The sequence below is a fragment of the Bos indicus genome, chromosome 3 (genome assembly GCF_029378745.1).
Source record: "Bos indicus isolate NIAB-ARS_2022 breed Sahiwal x Tharparkar chromosome 3, NIAB-ARS_B.indTharparkar_mat_pri_1.0, whole genome shotgun sequence".
NCBI lineage: Eukaryota > Metazoa > Chordata > Mammalia > Artiodactyla > Bovidae > Bos > Bos indicus.
The window spans coordinates 70,263,046-70,286,735 of NC_091762.1; the positions used below are offsets into that span (position 1 = coordinate 70,263,046).

A 23,690-nucleotide genomic window follows, 5' to 3' on the forward strand; every position below is an offset into this window, starting at 1 on the left:
GGTCCAAACTCCTTCCTGGGACCCGCCCCTGGGGCGGGGCGGGGCGGAGCCTGAAACTGCTGTGGTCGGCCGGGGCCGGTCGGGCCCGCCCGCTTTTCCCGTGCAATCTCGGGGGACGCTCGCAAATTTTGATTTTCCACTCTAGAACCGGGTAAGTGGTTTTAAAAGTCCCTCAGTTCAGGATTAGGATTTCCCCAGCGCTCGTCCAAAAGGAACCGAGTTGGATTTTGGCTGCGTTCCTTTCCTGCGCCCCGTCCTCCCGGAGGACGGGGATGAGTTTGTGGCCAAAGTTACTCCGCACCGGGGGCTGCTAGTTGATCACCCGATGGTCACCAGGGAAGTTTGACTTACTGGTCCTGAGAGCCCGGTTTTGCTTACTGGCAGGGTCCGCGTTTCGGGTCCCACAGCGGGGCGCCCACCCCGCAGCCTCTGCCTGCCTGCCCCCCACTAGTTTTCCCCTCGGCCTGGGCTCTGGATTCCTGCGGCCTCTCGCGGCTGCTGTGACCCGCGGCCACTCGGGTTCGGGTTTCCTAGGGCTCCTTCTCTCCGGTCTTTCCTCCTGCTTTGATGACATCTTGGAGAGAATTGTGTAGACCCCTTCTACCCCGCCATGACCCTCATCTAGAAGACTCTTCAAAAAACAAAATTCCCTGTTAACACGTCGTTGGGTATTTACACGTTTCTAGAGGAGACTTATCTCAGTGACCAAGGAAGGTGTATTAATGATTCAACCATTGAAGGGCTAAAGTTTGGACTGATTGTCAGCAACTAGTGGAAATGGCTTCCCACGTGGCACAGTGCTAAAGAATCCGCCTGCCAACATAGGACAGGTAAGAGAGGCAGTTTTGATTCCTCACTTGGGAAGATTCCCATACAGGAGGAAATAATAGCAACCGACTCCAGTATTCTTGCCTGGAAAATTCCATGGACAGAGTAGCCTGGTGGGCTACAGCCCATGGGGTCCCCAAGAGTCGGACAGGACTGAGCATAGCACAGCATTAGTGGAAAATGGCTGTGTGATTCCCACTGAAACCTTTGGGACACTCTGTGAGTGTCTGGTCAGCAGTAGTAAATCCCACGGAGCTCTGCTGCCCCAGGGCAGGAAGAGCCTGACCAGTTAGTTCCACCCAATCTTTTCTTCCCAGACACCTGCAGGGGGTTAGAATAACTATCTGATCAACTCCTCCTTCCCTCCTAATCAGAAGTGGGTACTAAGAGCCCGGCCCATGAAGTAGTATCCTGACAAGGTCATTCAGCTAAGAAGAGACTTTTCTTTGGCTGCTTTTAATTAAAAAAATTTTTTTTCTGGCTTAAGAATAAATGATATTATGAGTCATTCTTGATCAACTGTAGCACATTTATAATGTTTGATTCTCTTTCCAAGTTTTTTTTTTTTCTTGTTAGAAATTCTTGAAAAGTACGAATTTTTAAAAAAATAATATATCTTTGCTTTGGCTTTGTGAATCGATCTGTTCATTCTATGTGAGAATATATTTCCAACTTTTTCCCTATCCCTTTAATTTTCATTTAAACCCAATGGATTCAAGCATAGCTTGAAAAAGATCAGTGTTGAAGGAAGAATTTTAAATTCTGTATTTCCTCTATTTGCAAAATATGGTTGGCAACATTTCACAGGTTAATAAGTAAAACTGAACAATAAACCAAGGTGCTCTGATTGAAAGTTTATATTTGATAAATATAGCAGAAAAACCTGCTAAAGTACATTTTAATTAAAAAACACAAGCAGTGTGATGAGCCCGATGCTGACTAAGTGATTTACTGTGAATAATAGAGTTTACAGCCTGTCAGGCGTGCTCTGAAGCACTCCCCATGTGATGCTGCAGTTCATCTTCACAACGGAGCATTGGCCCCATTTTATAGATAGGAAACTTATTATTATTTATTATTATTATTATTATAGTTTTCCTGAAAGAATCACATTCTGTGTATCTCTAGTAGATCCCTTAACTTATGGGCATTTGAAAAATTTCAGACTCAAAGCAGGTGTCTTAATCATAAAATATGTAATGCTACCTCCAAGTTAGCTGAATTTCATATCTCTACCTCAGTCTGTCTCACTGTCATCATTATAAATTCTATCTCTAAGAAATTAAAGGTCCTCTCTGCCAGTATTTCAAAGGGTGAGATGAAAAGGATTTTACAGTTAGGGGGGAAAAAATGCCCAATAACATTTAAGGTGTTGGGTTTCAGCTCGGCTTCAGTGTGACCCTGGTGAATCTCAACCCCTTAGATGTTTCCTCATCTGTAAGAAGGATGGTGATTTTATTTCCAGTTCTGCATACAATTAAATGGTGGTTTTAGTAACTTGCTTCTGTGAAAATTCTGTTAATGGATGTGAAAGATATGCTGTTTAGAAGAAATCAGGTATTGCAAGGGTTTAAGAATAATAATTAGTATTTTAACAATTTTTTAGCTTAGCGCCTATATTATGAAGCGAATGATCCTGTAGGTAGTCGAGGGGGTTCAAAGGCAATGAATGCAGATGGGAGCCTGAGCGATTATAGTGGCAAGGGCTCAGCAGGAAATAAGACCACCAGAAGCAAAGCAGAAGTTAGAGTTGTCAAGGCCATGCCCTGTTTCCTTATGAGCTCCACAGGTTAAGGGGCAGTACTGAGCAAGACCGGGCTGGAGGTGGGGTCTTCTAAATCCAGGATTAAGGGTGAGTCTCTTCCTTTGTTCTTTTCTTCCAACTTAGCAAATGTCCAGATGCGAGGAAAAAAATGTATGTGCTAGATATTTTTGACAGATCCTATTTCAGGGTAATTTTGCTTTTATTATTGCTGCAGTTCTTTGAGGGTACTAGTGATGTCCATTGGTGAGAAGATAGATGTGAGAGCTTGAAAGAAAGAAATAGGGAGGAAGTAAGTAGATATTGAAAGTGGAAAGAGAGCTATACCTCTTAACATGGTGTGTGTGTGTGTGTGTGTGTGTGTGTGTGATGCACGCGCGCAGGCATTGAAGGGAGATGAGGGCAGAGTGGGGAGTCTGGGGCTTGTTATCCTTGCCCTCTGTGCTCTCTGTGTGTGGCACAGTGCCTCCCTTATAGTTAATGTTCAAAAATGCATGTTGAATGAATAACAACCAATGTTTGGTATTAGTGCTTTGTTTGAATAGTTCTCTGGACTGTGAACTTTTTGAGGTTAAGGACTTGATTTTACAATAGTCCCATAAATATTGTTAAATCAAAGATGACTATAGGATTATAGAACCAAAGATATCTTAATGAATACGAAATTGGAAAGGAGAAGCTGAGGGGGAAAGGAATCATGATATCACTATGTATAGAAGTAAATATTTGCTGGGTTCTGTGCTTCATACCTACCCTGGCTCTTGCATGGTAACCCTGAGCAGAACTCAGTTTTCAGATGAAGAAGCTCAAAAAAAGTGACTGCCTTGCCCAAGGCCACATGGCTAGTAAATGATAGATCTGGGATTCATACTGAGAGCTGTCAGATTCCAAAGCCCGCACTCTTTTCACAACACCATGCTGAGGACGAAAAGGAGAAAAAAAGAGCTATGTTCTTATTTTCAGAGTAGAAAACTCTGGTCTGTACACCCTTTTCTTTTTCTGTTTTATTTTCTTTATATATATTTTCGCTTTCAAGTCTTAAGAAATACTCAGCTTGAGTGAAGATCCAAACAGAAAGGCAGGAGTGAAACTGCGGGGTAGGTTCGGCATGAGCTGCCTGTTCCGCTGTCCTAGTTCCTGCACGGGCTTCTTACCCTAGGACTGGTCAGCTGCTGTGCAGTGGGTGAGGCTTACACCTGCTCCTGACCCCACCCCCTTTTTTAGTAAGAATACTGCCCTTTAGGCTATTTCATTGCTAAACAGCCTTTTAGCAATGGAGAGTTTATTTTCTCTTCTATACTAGGTACTGTATTAAATCATTTTGAATAAAGAGTTTTAAAATGGCACAACTTTTGGTTAATTATATCAAGAACTTTCCATTAATAACACCATTAAAGTGCTTTGATTCCCCCCACACATGGAAGGGCATTTTATAGTTAGCATGAGCTTGTTCCAAGGAGTCCTGTGTTGGGCTTCAGTACAGTGAAGTCTGAATTCTTTCATCTCAACTCTTAGTTTCTGCAGCTCTTTTTGATGTTTCAGCTGCTCGTGGTTGGTGAATATGATTACTCCAGAAGTTATCAAAGATGTTCCTGGTGGTGGCAGAGTTTAGCAATATTTGGTGTGGTTAATTTCAAGAAATTGTCATAGCAGACAAGCAAAATTATGGAGGTCAGACAAAGCCCTTTCATTACATCTCTATAGATGTAAGATTTCCAGTTACCCAATTCTCTGTCTATATATATGTTCTTTACCTTTCTAAGCTTATTTTAACTTCGAGTTTTCATTTCAGTATTTACAGTGGTAGAAGAGAAAGGGTAACTATAAATTACACTTATGATTTATAGAGGATTACACTCAAAGCAGTTTTTAGCTGTTTATTCTTCTTTGTTAAAATGAATGAACTTCATAAAACTAAATGTTTCAGCATGGATAAATCTCAAAAACTTAATACCGAGGGGAAAAAGCAAGTTTCAGAATTCAGTACAATATGATCCACTATGATTATAAACTTTATTTATAAAGTTTGAAAACATGCAAAATAATAACAATAACACATACTGTTTAACAGTGCAAATACATGTTGCAGTGGAATTACATCCTGCCTGAGAAGTATGAGCTCTGAGTTTATGGGAATAGTTACCTCCTAGAATTGTGGAACAGAAATGGGTTTGGGGACGGTTAGAGGTGGCTTCAGTTATATCTATAATACGACGTTTTAGGTTTTTACAGTGGTAAGGTTTGTTAAAGCTGGGTAGCAGGTAAATGTTTATTGTATGTTTTACATTTCTCTCTATATCTGAAATATCATCTAACAAAAGAAGATCTGTTTATCTAATGTTAAGAAAACTTACATTAGCTCCTAGAATTTCCAAGATGTTATAGCCCAAGCTTACACAAAACGAAACCTAAGATAATTGTATCATGCATCGTCTATCCAGATGTTTTTGTTTGTATGTTTGATTCCCTTGTTGAAAGCACTGAATCCCTACAGGAAATAATATGAAGCATTTTGCTTTGTAGCTGAAGGATTTGTAAGATGAAAGGTCCTTAAACATGAAATGAGATCAGTGGTAAGCTCATGATTTAAATTGTTGTTTGAAAAATTGTTTGATCTTCCCCCTCCAGGGGGGAAAACACAGTGATAGCCTAGATACAATATGACAATGTGTTGGTTTTTTTTTCTTAGTATCTAGATCACCATGGCAACTGGACAGAAGTTGATGAGAGCTATTAGAGTTTTTGAATTTGGTGGACCAGAAGTGCTGAAACTCCAGTCGGATGTTGCTGTACCAATTCCGAAAGACCATCAGGTGGAAATCATTACTTATAAACAGGCAATAATTATACTGAGTGTATGTCTCTAGCACATGAAGTTATTGTTCGAAAGAATGATTTATAAAGACATTGCTTTAAGACGGACCCTGGAAAAGGGAATGGCAAAACACTCCAGTATTCTTACCTGGATAATCCCATGAACAGAGGAGTCTGGTGGGCTACAGTCCACAAGGTCACAAAGAGTCAGATACGACTGAGCTACCTTCACTTCTGTTTACACCTTAAGCTCCGACAAAGAGAACATATAATTCTAACTAGTGAAGTAAATGTATAAAAAGAATGAAGTTGAAAATCATCTGTGTAGTGAAGTAATTGGATTTTTCTGAATGGAGTCATGATTATTCAATTACAGTCTTTCATGATCTTTGTTTTATGCATGGGGAGAATAATTTTCTTCTGCATACATGCTTTTTCACATACAAGAGATTTTAAATATAGATTTTAATCATTTCCAGTGACTTTAACAATATACTTTTTCAATAAAAATTGTATATTTTTATTACTGCACCTACCATCACTCCCATGTCTAACTTCCTTAGCAAGCCTTATGAGAGTTTTTACAGTTTGGTTATGATTTGGCAAAGATTTATTTCTTATCATTTCTTCTCAGTAGACTGCTGTGACAATACAAGCTTTGTCTGGTTTCCCCAAGAGGTCCTTTCATTCCTTCTGTCTTTGCACATACTGTTCCTTTAACCTGAAATATACTTCTTCCATTCTGAAAGATATCTACTAATCCTTTAAGATCTAGATCAAATACCACTTCCTTCATAAGGCCTCTCCTTACTTTGATAGCAGAAGTAATCATTCTGTATTAAGGTCCGATGAGCTTCTATAATAGATGTAGCCTCAAAATTTCAATGGTTGGCAGCCTGGATGGGAGGGGAGTTGGGGGAAGAATGGATACGTGTATACGTATGACTGAATCCCTTTGCTGTTCACCTGAAACTACCACAACATTGTTAATTGACTATACCCCAATATAAAATAACAAGTTTAAAAAAAAAAATCTCAGTGGTTCTCATTCACTAAATTCCACAATTCTAAAATGTCAGTGGATCGAGTTCTTTCCAAAGTGATTAGGGACCTGTGCTTCTTCCCTTGTGTGGCTCTGCCACCTTCAACACCTGTCTTCTGAGGTCACTAAGAAAGGGTGGAAACACTATGTACATTGCCTAGGAAGGACTCTGTGGGTCAGTCCCGAAAGTAGCTTTCGTCACTTATGTTTACATTCCATTTGACTGCTTATAACTCTGAAGAAACCAGGAAGGAATATTCTTCCTACCTTGCTGTCCAGGAGGAGAAAATAGGTTTGATAGAGTCTCTGTACACATCCCCTCAGATATCTCCACCACTATTTTCCCCAGATGTTTTTAGTATAGCATGTAGACCATTCTGTCTTACCTTTTTATTTATATGGTGATTTCTAAAACTGGAATGTGAGCTCATTGAAGGCAGGGTTCTCCTCTATTATTGTAGCTCCCATGATCACTCCACTCCAGTCCTATGAAAATGCTGAATGAATGCCTAACTGCTCTGTATGAACTGAAGTACATTGTCATTGCAGGTTCTCATCAAAGTCCAAGCGTGTGGTGTAAACCCAGTGGACACATACATTCGCTCTGGCACTCACAATATAAAACCACTTCTACCTTATACTCCTGGCTTCGATGTGGCTGGGATAATAGAAGCTGTTGGAGAGAGTGTATCTGCTTTCAAGGTATTACATTTTAAATTATTTCTATTTTAGCTTAATATGTATATTTTTTAACATTTTGACATAGCTTTAAAATGTGTCTGTATTTAAGTCTTTAAAAGGCTCTATTACACAATTTCTACCACTTGGGGGACTCCTCTAGTCCAAAAAGAAATTACCTTTTATCCAGGGACCTTGCTTGTTTGCATTGTTGGAAATAAGTGTTGGGTAATTGCTGTGTCTCCACATCCCCATAGAATTGAACTGTGATCCTTTGATTTAATAGAAATACTTAAGGAAAGAATATAATAAGCAAGGAAATTATACTGTTTCCTAACTCCTGATAATACTCAGCCAACAAAGTTTTTTCTTTTTTTTTCCTTCTATAAAATTTAGTTCTACAAAATAAAGGGAAGGCTAATTCTTTTGAATAATAAGTAAAAGATGAACAAATGCAAGGTCAACTATACATTTTTAGAGCTATGATTCAGACCAAGGTGGCTGAGTCAATGTAGATGTTATGAGTTATGATCAGAGCTTTTGTTATTTATGTACAAAAAGATATAAAAAACCTAGATAGCATATTCATGTTCTAGCATCTGTCCTCATCATTCCTTGACCTGCTCAACTGTGGCAGCACATTTACCAAAATTGAACTGAGCGAAGATGAACAGGGTCTGGCCCAGGAAGCCAGGAAAATTCCTTTTGCTTTCTACTCCGCTGCCTCAGCAGTCCCACTCCTGCCCCCACCGCTCCACTGAGACGATGTTTACTAATGTCACTAATGGCCTCTATATTGCTGAAGCTAATGGGTCCTTTTATGTTATTATCTGTCTTGACTTCTCTGGGACATTTGACACTCTCAGCCACTTACTTTTTCTTACCAAAAAAAAACCTTCTTCTTCAGCTTCTGTGACATTATATTCTCCAGGTCTCCTCCCTACCCCCACCTCCCATTCCTCTCTGAGCATCCTTTTTCAATCTTCTTTTTCTCTGGATGTTCCTCACTTCTTGGTGTTGCCCAGTGCCCACTGACCCTACGTAGACTCGGCCTTTTGTATTCTCTTCCTTCTTCATGATGGGCTCATATGCTCCCTCAGTTTCCATTATCTAGTGTGATATCTTTAGCTTAGAAGCTGGACCTATTCTTTCCAAATACGGTGGCCACTAGCCATATGTGGCTGTTTGAAATTCAAATTCAATTAAAATTAAAAATTCTATTCTTCAGCTGCTTAATAGAGCCAAGTGTCCAGTGGCCACTGTTGGACAGTGCAGATGGAGAGCATTTATATCATCACAGAAAGTTGTGTTGCAGGGCCCACATCAGCAAACTCTAGGAACCTTTTCAGTTCATTTCAGTCACTCAGTCGTGTCCGACTCTTTGCAACCCCATGAATCACAGCACGCCAGGCCTCCCTGTCCATCACCAACTCCTGGAATTCACTCAAACTCACGTCCATCGAGTCTGTGATGCCATCCAGCCATCTCATCCTTTGTCGTCCCCTTCTCCTCCTGCCCCCAATCCCTCCCAGCATCAGAGTCTTTTCCAATGAGTCAGCTCTTCACAGGAGGTGGCCAAAGTACTGGAGTTTCAGCTTTAGCATCATTCCTTCCAAAGAACACCCAGGGCTGATCTCCTTCAGAATGGACTGGTTGGATCTCCTTGCGGTCCAAGGGACTCAAGAGTTCTCCAACACCACAGTTCAAAAGCATCAATTCTTTGGCGCTCAGCTTTCTTCACAGTCCAACTCTCACATCCATACATGACCACTGGAAAAACCATAGCCTTGACTAGATGGACTTTTGTTGGCAAAGTAATGTATCTGCTTTTCAGTATGCTATCTAGGTTGGTTATAACTTTTCCTTCAAGGAGCAAGCATCTTTTAATTTCATGGCTGCAGTCCCCATCTGCAGTGATTTTGGAGCCCCCCAAAATAAAGTCCGACACTGTTTCCACTGTTTCCCCATCTATTTCCCATGAAGCAATGGGACCAGATGCCATGATCTTAGTTTTCTGAATGTTGAGCTTTAAGCCAACTTTTTCACTCTCCACTTTCACTTTTACTCTTCACTTTCTGCCATAAGGGTGGTGTCATCTGCATATCTGAGGTGATTGATATTTCTCCTGGCAGTCTTGATTCCAGCTTGTGCTTCTTCCAGCCCAGCGTTTCTCATGATGTACTCTGCATAGAAGTTAAATAAGCAGGGTGACAATATACAGCCTTGACATACTCCTTTTCCTATTTGGAACCAGTCTGTTGTTCCATGTCCAGTTCTAACCGTTGGTTCCTGACCTGCATAAAGGTTTCTTTCTTTTTCTCGTACAAATCTTTGATGGCTCATCAGATTTGCCTTGCTTTAAAATTCTCTCTCTCCTTTTCTTCCCTCTTCCTGGAGTTTAAGAAGCTTGAGATTAGGGAGAATGTCTTGCTATTAATATCCATCACAGAACTAAAAGTACTGCTTTTCATAGTGAATTCTTAAACAGGTTGGGATTATATTCAAATCAATGCAGTGTGTTTTTAAGCTGTAAAAACAGGATTAATCTGATGTTAGTCATACTTGACCATTTGCAGGCAACACTGTTAAGCAGTGATACTTGTCTTTGACTCCTGGGTGCCCTTGGAACCTTTTCTGTCTCTATCTCACCCTATAGTGTTGTATTATAGGGCAAATTTAAGTGTATTGAGAGTTATTGCTTTAATGTTTTGCTTATTCCAAGGACTATTTACTTGTTTTTTTTTAATTGAAGAAACAAGATTTAGAAAAGGTGCTTGTACTGAGCAGTCTAATTTCCTTGGTGTACAGGCCACATGGAGCCAGCTTGTAGTGCTTGCATGGTGCCTGTCCTCACCCTCAGTTACACATCTGCCTTCCAGTAGTGAGGACCCAGCAGGCGTTTATGGAGAGTTTGTTATATGTTTCTGGTGCTGCAACAGGTCAAGACACTTTTCCTGGCTCATCTTTGTTGTTGGGATCCAGGCAGAGTTGCCTGCCTTTTGGTCCATGCATAAAAAATGAGGGGAATGCGGGAACAAACCTACAGAAAGGATTTGGAACAGTTTGGAAGAAACCTTACATTGTATTTGTTTCTTCTCCCCAGTGTTTTGTATAAAAAACATGTATGTTAACTACCATTTATTAACTGCTTGATCTGAGCAAATTACTGAACTTATTTATGCCTCCATTTCCTCATCTTTGAAGTGGGATTATCTAAAGGGAGGCAATGAAAGTTTTCCTCATAGACTGTTGTGAAGATCAAATTAGAGAACACTCATTAGACACTTAATGCTGTGCCTTGCACAGCAAGCTGTCAATAAAGGTAAGTTATCATCATAATCTTTAGACCATTCTGGACATTCTCTCTTTTCTTATTTTTCCTATTTCCCTTGATTTTTCTTCTTCCTAGTTTCCATAATAAAACATTGAAAAATGTTCCATATTTTGAAGTTGTTTTTATGAGACCTTAGGATGTAGACAACAATATATAAATACTCATTTTATTTCTTGTTATAAGTGTTGCATTCTAAAGGGTTGCACCCATGTTGACAACCTTTTTAATCCCTGAAGCATTTATTAATTTATTGCTTTCCGCAGAAAGGTGACAGAGTTTTCACTACCAGGACCATCTCTGGGGGCTATGCTGAGTATGCTCTGGCAGCCGATCACACTGTTTACACACTGCCAGAAAAGCTGGACTTTAAACAAGGAGCTGCCATCGGCATCCCATACTTTACTGCTTATCGAGCTCTGCTCCACAGGTAATAACACACTCTGTCAGCTTTATAACCAGCACCAGAGGAGGGCGATATTAATTGGAGGAAGGTAATATATAATTTATGCTTCCTACCACCCGTCTACCCATTGGTCATTTTTGGTTCCCATTAAGTTACTGTTAAGGTTTATGGAGCAGAAACTCTGCTAATTTGGTAGATTGTTCTAATCACTGAAGAAAAAGACAAGAACTGCAAAACCCCATCTTTGTCTTCAAGATGCTCATAGTCTAGTAAGGGAGAGAGACATAAGAGTAATAATACTGATATATAATGTGGAAAGGACAGTGGTAGAGATGTGCATAGGGATTTACGGGATCACAAGGGACATGCCTGTGGCAATGAGGTCAGGCTTCCTGGCAAGGCATAAGTCTTGGATTATTTTAAAGCCATGGTTCAAAAATCTCGTTATCCAGCTCCAGAAACTACTTGCTGCAACTTTAAAGTACAGTGGCTCTACCCTAGTCCCCCTGGTCAGTTTCCATGGCTGATACCTGAGGATCTGTATCTTAATCAAATTCCCTAGGTATTTGAAAAGCATCAGAGAGCGTTATCCTGGGGAAGGGTAGCTGGGAATAGGGAGGGTATTCTAGAGAATGGGAAGAGCTGGTGTGGGGAGCAAACATTGGGGTATCTGGGGAGAAGAGCTATAGCAGTTTGCTTTTGTTAGAAGATTTCAAGGCAAAAAGTGGCGAAGAATAAAGTTGGAACATAGTAATCTCTCAGTAGATGTTAGCTGTCATTATCAAATAGGTGCACCTCAGATTGTAAAAAGCTAGATTATAGTGCTCACATATTGTTCTGTAAGGACTTAGGGGTCATGTAGTGTTTTATTTGGGAGAATGATATTGTCATATCTGTGTTTTATTAGGATCACCCATCTGCTATGGGAAGGATGGATTTTATGACAGGAGTGGAGAAAGACATGCGAGAAGCTTACAGAAGTACCCTCTGAACATTATTAATACTTAAGGGCCAGAGCAAGGCTCATGGTAGAGGTGGAGAGGAAAGGATAACTATTTAGGGAGTAAAATCAGAAATATTTGGTAACTATTTGCATGTGGAAAATGAGGGCGCGAAAGAGCTTAAGAATACTTACAGCTTTATAACGGGTAATGTTTGACTTGACAAAGAGAAGGAGGGAAAAGTTTCAAAAGGAAACTGAGTTCAGTTTTGGACATAAAACTGAGACAGACATCATCATGGAGAAGTCCAGCAGCCTGTCAGATGAAAGAGTCTGAAACTCAAAGGCTGGAGCTTTAAATTTGGGGCTGTCAGCATGTGGTAAGAGCTGACGAAATGAAATTCCTCAGGGAGTGAGAACAACAGTGGAGAGAGACTGAAACTGTACTGAGCATTAACATTTAGAATGTGATCAGAGGTAGGGGACAGTCCTGAGAGAGGCAAAGGGCGTGTAACCCAAGGCCAAGAGAGTCTAGAGGTCACTGAGTCTGTTAAACATCCGTTAAGCTTGTAGGTGTGGAAGCCAGGAAGGCCTCAGTTTTAGTACTGTCTCCACCTACTACTAGTCAAGTTGCTTTCCTGTCTCAACTGTAGTTTATTGACTTGAAAAATACAGATAATAATAGCAAGCACCTTGGGGTGTGGTGGAATTAGATGAGGTAATGCTTATAAAGCTGTTCAGTTCAGTCATTCAGTCGTGTCTGAGCCTTTGTGACCCCATGAATCGCAGCACGCCAGGCCTCCCTGTCCATCACCAACTCTGAGAGTCTACCCAAACCCATGTCCATCAAATTGGTGATGCCATCCAGCCATCTCATCCTCTGTCGTCCCCTTCTCCTCCTGCCCCCAATCTTTCCCAGCATTAGGGTCTTTTCCAATGAGTCAACTGTTCATGTGAGGTGGCCAAAGTTTTGGAGTTTCAGCTTTTAGCGTCATTCCTTCCAATGAACACCCAGGACTGATCTACTTTAGGATAGACTGGTTGGATCTCCTCGCAGTCCAAGGGACTCTCAAGAGTCTTCTCCAACACCACAGTTCAAAAGCATCAATTCTTTGGCGCTCAGCTTTCTTCACAGTCCAACTCTCACATTCATACATGACCACTGGAAAAACTATAGCCTTGACTAGATGGACCTTTGTTGGCAAAGTAATGTCTCTGCTTTTGAATATGCTATCCAGGTTGCTCGTAGCTTTCCTTCCAAGGAGTAAGCATCTTTTAATTTCATGGCTGCAATCACCATCTGCAGTGATTTTTGGAGCCCAAAAAAATAGTCTGACACTGTTTCCACTGTTTCCCCATCTATTTCCCATGAAGTGATGGGACCAGATGCCATGATCTTAGTTTTCTGAATGTTGAGCTTTAAGCCAACTTTTTCACTCTGCTCTTTCACTTTCATCAAGAGGCTTTTTAGTTCCTCTTCACTTTCTGCCATAAGTGTGGTGTCATCTGCATATCTGAGATTACTGATATTTCTCCCGGCAATCTTGATTCCATCTTGTGCTTCCTCCAGCCCAGTGTTTATCATGATGTACTCTCCATAGAAGTTAAATAAGCAGGGTGACAGTATACAGCCTTGACGAACCAGTCTGTTGTTCCACGTCTAGTTCTAACTGTTGCTTCCTGACCTGCATATATAAAGCTGTTAGTACGCGAATAGTACAGAACAAGTGCTCAGTTAGTGTGGATGTTGTTAGGGGTGGTAGTTGATGTTGCTACCAAGGAGGGAAACTAGCTGTCAGTGCAGCAGTGAGGACTGTTTGAGGATAAAATAACAGCCAGGCTTAGTGATAGGAGATCAGTGGTGGCTTTTGTCAGATCATTTTCAGTAGAGTGATGGAGCAAAGCTTGAATGAATGGGTTGAGAAAGGAAAAGGAAATCGATTCTTGAATAGAGACTACTCTTAAAAAGCAGAGAGACAGGCAGAAAGAGATAGGAAAACTACTTGAAGAAAGTGTGGGAACAAAGGGTTTTTTTTTTTTTTAAGATGGACAGGACTTGGTTATTTTTATAGCTAAGAAAGGATGTAGCAGAAATAGACAGATGGGAGGCTTGGAGAAGAGGGCAAAATAGCAGATGTAACAAGATCCTATGCTGGGCAAGGATTGAACTTAGCACAGAGGTAGAGAGATTGGCTTCTGATCAAAAGGAGAACTCACCTGTTGAACCTGGAAGAGGCAGTGAGAGAGTCAATTCCTAGGGCCGGTTGATAAGAAGTCCCGGGGTCTCCAAGGAGAGAGGGGTCTGGAATTCTCAAGGAGGAGGAAAGGACAAATTTTTTTTCCCTCTACATTCCTTGGTCTTAGTCACATAAGTCATGTTTATCTTTAAGCTTTGAACTGATGATTACACAACAACTCAGTTTAAACTCTGTACTAAGGGTTATATAACAACAGTGTGTCCTGCTTGAGGACAGTTTCTGGAAAAAACCTTCTGGCTAATCCTGTTATCTTAAAATGTAAATTAAGGGAGTGGGTCTAGTAAGATCTTTACAACCTCCAGACATTCTTTTGATTCATTGTAATAACTAATTAAAAAGTATATAATTCCATTGCTAACACTAGCAAGGGGGCACTCTTTCTGCCCCCTTCTAATGTCTGTGTCAGAAGCTTTCTCCATCTCTTTTATACTTTAATAAAACTTTATTACACAAAAGTTCTGAGCAATCAAGTCTCGCCTCTAGCCCCAGATTGAATTCCCAAGAATCCCAGCGTCTTTTGTGGTTCAATAGCAATCTTTCAGCGTTGGTATACTTAATGGAAAGTTTGTGGGCAGGGAGGTGAGGCATTGAAGGAACTCATATGTGATTGCTTCATTTTCATAACTAAATAGGAAGCAAAGTGACCTTTTGAGAATCAGAACTGTAGTGGTACCAAAATGCATAGTCATGTGATTTTTTTTCTTAGGGTATTTAGCCATTTGGATACATTATCCAGGGAAAGTAGCCCATAGTATTAATCCAGGGCTGGAATATTAGTGGCAAATTGAAGAGTACAAAGGAAATGGGAACACTGGAGAGAAAGAAAGAAGTTGGGGTAATGTCCCGTGGCATCCAGGCTGATGGGAGTGCGGCAGGAGCAGCAAGAGGGCAGAAAAGGAGCAGACAGCAAGCTCTGTGAAGCCAAAGAAAAGGTTTTGAGGGAATATGGGGTTACCGAATCGGAACAGGAGATCAATACTGGTTATTAGTTTCTGATATTCCTCAGGTAGAATGGTTAGGGATAACTACTAGGTGTGGGAAGAGTGGTAGAAATAGAGGAGAATTCAGGAATTGTGAGTTTTCTTCCCATAAATGCTGAAATCTCTCAGGTTGGGGCTGGATTTAGGGTGGAAGAAGAAACCTATCGGAAGCTCCAGTACTTTGGCCACCTCATGCAAAGAGCTAACTCATTGGAAAAGACCCTGATGCTGAGAAAGATTGAGGACAGGAGGAGAAGGGGATAACAGAGGACGAGATAGTTGGATATCATCACTGACTCAATGGATGTGAGTGTGAGCAAACTCCAGGAGATAGTGAAGGACAGGGAAGCCTGGCACATCGCAGACAATAGGGTCACAAAGAGTTGGACATGACTTAGAGACTGAACAACAAGGAAACCTATGAGCCAGGTCCTAGGAGGGGGTAACACAGCAGCACCGAAAGCCAGGCCACATGCTCCAGCCCTGCTACAGGCCCCAGGGGCGGAGGACTATTAGTGTTCTCCAGAGAAGCAGAACCAACAGAATGTGTATATTGATGGATGGAGTCCTGCTGAGTCTAAAATCAGTAGAAAGACCAGCAGGCTGGAGAGCCTGAGAAGAGTAGCTGTTCAAGTCTAGAGACAGTCTTCTGTCAGAATTTCTTCTTGCTCTAGGAGAAGTCTGTCTTTGTTTTGTTAAGACCTTCAAGTGGCCAGGCCAACCCACACTATGGAAGATAATCTGCTTTATTCAAAGTCTCCTGACTTAAACATTAATCTCATCCAAAATAGCACCTACACAGAAATATCCAGAATGTTTGACCCATATCTAGCACCATGGCCCAGCCAAGCTGACACTTAAACTTCACCATCACAGTGACTCCACAAGGCTAGAAGGATGGTAGCCATGGAGACCCAGTAGACAGTTTGCCTGCTTTTTCTCCACCTGCTGCAGGCCCAGGGGTTTAGGACAATGTACTTAGTGTGTGGAGACTTGTTTATAAGATTTGGAAAAAAATCATTGAAAGTATTTCATGACCCAGAGTATAATATTAGTAATCCTATTCCCTTAAATTTGTATTTTACTTTTTAAAATGTCAAAGTGTTTTGGAATAGCTGTCTCAGTTTATCACTCCAAACCCTCAGTTTAACTCACTGTGCTCAACCCCCCATCCCCAAGCGAGCATGTTGGAGAAACTTCATTTACTGACTCACAGCTGCCATTTGTCAGCTGTTGGCACACGGCCTTGAGCAGGACTCTGGGTGACTGTGTTCTCACTCTCAGATTGAACAGAATATCTGTACAGGGTGGTGTGATTTAGTTGCTAAGTTGTATCAGACCCTTTGCGACCCCATGGATTGTATAGCCCACCAGGTTCCTCTGTCCATGGGATTTTCCAGGTGAAACTATTGGAGTGGGTTTCCATTCCTTCTCCACTCTACAGGGTGACCACCCCCTACTGTCCTGGTAAACAAGGGATCCTCACTGAGAGTCAGATCTGGACCACACAGCTGTTGCTGGCCTGTGACATCAGCATTTGTCCATGTGAAATAATAAAGCATCACTGTGTCTTGCTGCATGTTTTTGCTTTCAGTGTAATAGAAAAGGAGTGGGTGAACCAGAGGTCAAAAGAATATGTCGTTCTACCAGAGGCTCTGGGCATTTTAGGGGGTGGTAGGGGAACCTGTGTGACAGGACTTGTTATATTTCTTACTCTCTTCCCATTGCTGACTCAGCATTGGTTTCTGAAACAAGGGCTTGGAGCCAGGTTTTGAAAGTCATGGAGAAGGAAGACAGTAGCTGCTGCATTTACTCAGGTGTGAGTCTGAACCATGAAATAAAGACTGAGCTGTAATGACCGTTTTTGAGACACTTTCTATGGGAATGAATGGGAGACTCCAGTTCTTCTGGGTGAAGCAATTTCCCTTGGCACATCCACAAAGCCTCTTAGCAGGTAGCACGATTATGATCCTGGCGCCCCAACAATATCTGGCACATGGTTGACTCCCAGTAGACATTTGTTGAATGAATAAATGAATTGAATGTTTTCTTTTATCTGTGGCTCTAAAGAACCATTGTTTGAGTCTGGGGAGCGTGGAGAATATCTCAGGTTGTCTATCAGGATGAGTTTCCTCTTTGGGTAACTGTTGGTTGAAATGAAGGTAGAATTTTCTTAAGAATTATGACAAATACTGAGCTTAATTAGCTCCAAAGTAAGGCGATGAACCTGTGCTTTCTTTTTCAGTGCCTGTGTGAAACCTGGAGAAAGTGTTCTGGTTCATGGAGCTAGTGGAGGAGTAAGTATTTCTTTCTTTTAAGTTTTTTGCTTTTTTTTTAGAGGTTATGTTTGTGGGTTTCACATTATATTTCTTTAAGTTGCTTTTAAAAACCAAATTTATAAATATAGTCAAGGGTGATGACTTTTTTCTTTTTGTAGTGAGACTTTAGATTCTGTCTTCTGAAGGTGATTCCCCATCATATTCGTTTAGCATTTCTTGGTTAATAAATTCAACAGATTACCCGATCAGAAATGCATGCATTCGGTTTTCCACCTGTGTTGGGTATGGACCAAGATAAATGGGCTTTGTTTTTCTTTTCAAGAAGTGAATGTTATAAGAATATTTATTTAGAATTTTAAACAGTCCTTTAAGGTTAATATAAATTCCACATCCCCTTGGATAAAGGCTCATTAAAGCTTTACCTCTGTTGCCCCAGACAGCACTGCAAAGCCACACTGTGAGTTCTTCATCCTTTCCAGCTCCCTTCCTGCTCGCCTGCTGCGCTTTGATGACATTCGCAGGGTGCATAGTATACAGCTGTGTCCTTCACACCACAACCCACAACTTAAAATGCTAATGGGTGTGTGTGAGGGGGTGGGCGTTGGGGAATGCTCAGAACTTATCAAACCAGCCCTGCAGTGAAATCACCCAACACAGAGCTGTCAGAAACCTCTTCAAGAAACTGGCTGTCAATCTGCCTCTGAGGAGCTTAGAGGAAAAGTTAGAGCTCTGAGGTTGGAATTTAACAAGAAATCCACATGACCTCTATCCTGCATGTAGAGGCTTTAGAAATTTTGGAGACACGATTTCGCTTTTTTAAAATACAGGGCCTGGGGCTGGATGTATGAGGAAGCAGATTAACCTTTTCAGGACACTGTATTCCAGAGAGGAGATGGAAAGAAGTAACCTATTAATGGCAGATTGTTTCCGGCATAATGAGGGGCATCCTGAAAATGCATTTACCTCTAAAAGTGGACAGGTAGTACAGAGAATTCAAACCTCTGTATAATTGTTACTTTCCGTGGATGTATCATGAGGTTTCAAGCCCAGCTTCCTATGTACTTCCAATAGATCAACTCAAGGATTTCACAGACTGTTTACTTAAAAAAACATCAAGATTGTCTTTCTGGGGCTTGAGAAAATATGACACATACCCTTGTCAAAAACTCCCGTTGTTTAGCCTCACTGAAGAGGCAGTTTGGGGGTTAAATTAAATTTAGCCCTAAATAAATAAATTTAATGCTAAATAAGGACAGAATCTGTCCAACATGCATTTATTTAAATTGCCTTGGCTTTCACAGAGCTAACCTTGTGATCTGTGTCAAAAAGAGAGATTTCAGTAGGAAGGGGAAGAGACGAGTTTATAGAAAATCTCTTTTTATTCCCTTTACCCTCTTGTAAAAAGCCAGGTCGCTTCATCATGATTTTTTTTTTTAAAGCCAAATCCAGACTGTTCTCCATGCTGGCTGAGTTTGTTAAATCCTTGGCTGGCAGGGATAGGCTGGCGACCTGGTGTGTGAAGCGCTTCTGATCCTCTCTGCCCATCAGGGGGAAACAGTGCTGAGTTTTGTCTTGCTTCTATTTGTACTTTCTGTCCTCATTTAAATCACATTCCTTTGGGATTATGTTGTGTATTTAAAACTGTGTAGAATTTGTGAACACAGCCAACATCCTGATATGTTGGTGGGGAGTGCTCTGTTTTATTGTTAGCAAAATAAATAGAAGAAAAAATAGTTGACACATAATAGTATATAATCTATTGAAATATTGTTAGTATAATTGTTGACAAGAATAGAATAAGCAACTCTTTAAAATAGCTCTTGAGTGCCCCTTTGAAGTAGTTAGATCATAAGGAGATAATATTTACATTATCTCTTAGGTTAAATTGTGGTTTTATTAGAGGCCCCCCTTTTTTTTAATTGAAAAATTAAAGTAGCAAAAATCAACCATGCTAACCCCATGGTGTATTGGTATTTCGTGGAACTGAATGTCTCTCACACTCAGAGTGAGTTCCCTGTGTTTGTTTTGGTTAAATCAAACAAATCCTCATCATAACCCAGCGGGGTTCAGGCTCCTCACTCCCATATGCCATACAATCTTTAAGGTCTTATTTCAGGCTTGGGAGTTTATGATTCTGTTACAATTTTAATTAGTTTCCATCATCTTTTTCATCTCAATTCTCTTCTATCTTGCCCAGTCCATAATGACTGTATCTTCCTTTAAATCAGTGGTTTTCAATAAGGGGTAATTTCATACCATCTCTTCTCCCACTTGGGGACATTTGGTGGCGTCTGGGGATATTTTTGGTTGTCACAACTGGATGAAAGGGTCTGGCATCCAGTGGACAGAAACTGGGCATGCTCCTTCTAAGCACCCTTCACTGCACAGCATAGTCCCCACAGCAAAGAATTACCTGGGCCAATAGCGCCAAGCGTGAGAAAGCTGATTCTAAATGTATGGGATGACCCTCATCTGTACCTTTCATTTGGCATGGGGTCAAACATGTTTCCTAGTATTAGAATTTAAATGATTGCTTTTATCTATATTCCTAAAATAGTTGTATTTCTCCTTTATGCTCAGCACATTTATCTAGTGCTCTAGTGATCTCATGCAATCCTGTGGCTTTAAGTACTACCTATAAACTGATGATTCTCAAATGTATGTGTCCAATTCTGAACTCTTTTCAAGTCCATTATCATATTCAACTAATGATTGAGCATCTTCAGTTGGGTGAATCCAGTGTGTTCAAAGTGAATTCTTGATGCTGTCACAAACTTGATCCTCTCTCATCTTCCTCATCCAAGTCAATCTACCCAGTTATTCTGGCCTGAGACCGAGGAGACATTCTTGATTTTTCTCTATTCCTCACCTCCCACCTCCAGTCTTTGATGAAGTCCTTATCTTCCTGCTCCCATGTCCCCCTACCTTCTTTTTGCCACCCATATAATTAGAATGTTCTATTAAAAGCCCAATTCAGATCATATCCCTCTCCTGCTTAAACTCTCCAGTAGTTCTGCATGGCTCTTAAATATAATCCAAAGTCTTTACCTTCAAGGCCTTGTGTGCCTTGGCCTTTCTGTACCTCTCTGGCCTCATCTTTTGCTCCCTTCCACATGTCCCGCCCTTAAGCCTCTTGACCCTCTTTCTGATGTTTGAATGCCCCAAGCTCATTCGCACTTCAGCAGGATAGCCGTGACCATTCAGCCTATAGCATCCTCCATCAGGCGTCCCAGACCTGTCCCAGATGGTGCTTGTCCCTCTCTCCATTCAGGTCTCTTCAGAATGCCTTTGCTGATGACCTAATTGGCCTGGTTCTCTATCTCTTTATAACCCAATATGCTATTTTTTTCAAGTATTTTTCATTCTCTGAATTTACTTTATTTGTTTATTTCTTCACGTGTTTATTATCTCCCCCTTCCTAAGAACATATGTTCACGTGTGAAGAACCACATCTTGCACGTCAGTTCAGTCAATTCACTTGCATCCGACTCTGCGACCCCATGGACTGCAGCATGCCAGGCTTCCCTGTCAATCACCAACTCCAGAGTTTACTCAAACTCATGTCCATTGAGTCTGTGATGCCATCCAACAATCTCATCCTCTGTCATTCCCTTTTCCTCCTGCCTTTAATCTTTCCCAGCATCAGGGTCTTTTCTAATGAGTCAGTTCTTCACATCAGGTGGCCAAAGTATTGGAGCTTCAGTTTCAGCATCAGTCCTTCCAATGAATATTCAGGACTGATTTCCTTTAGGATTGACTACTCTGATCTTCTTGCAGTCCAAGGGACTCTCAAGAGTCTTCTCCAACACCACAGTTCAAAAGCATCATTCATCGGTGCTCAGCTTTCTTTATGGTCCAACTCTCGCATTCATACATGACTACTGAGAAACCATAGCTTTGACTAGATGGACCTTTGTTGGCAAAGTAATGTCTCTGCTTTTTAATATGCTGTCTAGGTTGGTCATAGGTTTTCTTAAAGGAGCAAGTATCTTTTAATTTCATGGCTTCAGTCACCATCTGCAGTAATTTTAGAACCCAAAAAGATAAAGTCTGTAACTGTTTGCATTGTTTCCTCATCTATTTGCCATGAAGTGATGGGACCAGATGCCGTGAACTTAGTTTTCTGAATGTTGAGTTTTAAGCCAACTTTTTCACCCTCCTCTTTCACTTTCATCAAGAGGCCCTGTAGTTCTTTGCTTTCTGCCATAAGGGTGGTATCATCTGCGTATCTGAGGTTATTGATATTTCTTCTGACAATCTTGATTCCAATTTGTGCTTCATCCAGCCTGGCATTTCACATGATGTACTCTGCAGATAAGTTAAATAAGCAGGGTGACAATATACAGCCTTGACATACTCCTTTCCCTATTTGGAACTGGTCTGTTGTTCCGTGTCCAATTCTAACTGTTGCTTCTTGACCTGCATACAGATTTCTCAAGAGGCAGATCAGGTGGTCTGGTATTCCCATCTCTTTAAGAATTTTCCACCGTTTGTTGTGATCTACACAATAAAGGCTTTGGTGTAATCAATAAAGCAGATATTTTTCTGGTATTCTCTTGCTTTTTTGATGATCCAACAGATGTTGGCAATTTGATCTCTGGTTCCTCTGCCTTCTAAATCCAGCTTGAACATGTGGAAGTTCTTGGTTGTTGAAGCCTGGCTTGGAGAATTTTGAGCATTACTTTGCTAGCATGTGAGATGAGTGCAGTTGTGCAGTAGTTTGAACATTCTTTGGCATTGCCTTTCTTAAGGATTGGATTGAAAACTGACCTTTTCCAGTCCTGTGGCCACTGCTGAGTTTTCCAAATTTGCTGGCATATTGAGTGCAGCACTTTCACAGCATCATCTTTTAGGATTTGAAATAGCTCAACTGAATTCCATCACCTCCATTAGCTTTGTAGTGATGCTTCCTAAGGCCCACTTGACTTCACATTCCAGGATGTCTGGCTCTAGGTGAGTGATCACGCCATCATGGTTATCTGGATCATGAAGATCCTTTTTGTATGGTTCTTCTGTGTATTCTTATCACCTCTTAATATCTTCTGCTTCTGTTAGGTCCATACCATTTCTGTTGTTTATTGTGCCCATCTTTGCGTGAAATATTCCCTTGGTATCATTAATTTTCTTGAAGAGATCTCTAGTCTTTCCCATTCTGTTGTTTTCCTCTATTTCTTTGCATTGATCTCTGAGGAAGACTTTCTTATCTCTGCTTGCTATTCTTTGGAACTCTGCCTTCAAAAAGGTATATCTTTCCTTTTCTCCTTTGCCTTTCACTTCTCTTCTCTTCACAATTATTTGTAAGGCCTCCTCAGACAACCATTTTGCATTTTTGAATTTCTTTTTCTTGGGGATGATCTTGATCGCTGCCTCCTGTAAAATGTCACGAACCTCCATCCATAGTTTTTCAGGCACTCCGTCTATCATATGTCTTGCACGTAGTAAATAATAAATATTTATCGTATTCATGAATATAGATTTGCCCATGTACATACCTATCTCTTCTACGTAAGTGATAGATGACTTACTGTTGTTATGTAGTATTTTATGTGTACTGTTAAAGTATGAAGTCACTGAGCATATTTTGACCATCTTTAAACCCTATATCTTCTGCACAAAGCAGATGCTAAGTGTTTTGCACAGTGTTTCTTATTTCTTTGTTTAGACCCTTAACATTTATTAGCAATACTCTAGAACCTAGAAGAACCTTATTTTAATTGTATGTATTTGATAAATGTTTGCAGAGATGCAAAGTTCCTAAAACTCCTGGGCTGTATTTTGTTTTTTAAGGTTGGAATAGCAGCATGCCAAATTGCAAGAGCTTACGGCTTAAAGGTTTTGGGCACAGCTAGTACTGAGGAAGGACAAAAGATTGTTTTGGAAAATGGAGCCCACAAAGTGTTTAATCACAAAGAAGCTGACTATATTGATAAAATTAAGGTAAAATTGTTCTATAATTTTATAAAACTAACATTTTGTTTCATGTTCTTTTGTAATTTTTTTTTATCAACTACCCTCTTAAAGTTGTTTGTTTTGCCTATGTGTTTTAAAGCTTTAATTAATTTAAAAAAGTAGAGATGTCTACTTTTCGAACCTTCACTATCATTTCTGTCTTGTTTATTTTTACTAAATAAAATATAGCCTCTCTAGAGGCTTACAGTTATAAAAATCAGTGCTCTTTAATGCAAATCACATTTTAAGTAAAGCCACAGCTTTGTATTTGCAGCTGTAAGGCATTTTTTAAACATGTATTTTTATATATTGTGAAATGATCACCACAGTAAATTTAGTTAACATCTGTCCCCATACATAGTTATAAAATTTTGTTTCTTGTGATGAGAACTTTTAAGATCTATTCTCTTAGCAACTTTCAAA

General features: G+C 40.5%; 1 protein-coding gene across 2 annotated transcripts in view; it reads left to right on the forward strand.

Annotated features, from left to right (window-relative positions):
• The first annotated feature begins 5 nt into the window (after positions 1 to 5).
• CRYZ (crystallin zeta) overlaps positions 6 to 23,690 on the forward strand; it is a 28,742-nt gene continuing 5,057 nt past the window's right edge. Inside the window, exons 1-7 of one of the 2 annotated variants that reach the window (XM_019957256.2) lie at positions 30 to 151; positions 687 to 830; positions 5,280 to 5,403; positions 6,996 to 7,148; positions 10,722 to 10,885; positions 17,285 to 17,336; positions 23,106 to 23,255. In XM_019957256.2, coding sequence (XP_019812815.2) covers positions 5,293 to 5,403; positions 6,996 to 7,148; positions 10,722 to 10,885; positions 17,285 to 17,336; positions 23,106 to 23,255 — 630 coding nt within the window. In that variant the 5' untranslated portion in view covers positions 30 to 151; positions 687 to 830; positions 5,280 to 5,292. Of the gene's footprint in view, positions 152 to 686; positions 831 to 5,279; positions 5,404 to 6,995; positions 7,149 to 10,721; positions 10,886 to 17,284; positions 17,337 to 23,105; positions 23,256 to 23,690 lie in introns of both variants that reach the window. The other variant, XM_019957255.2, reaches the window with a different exon arrangement.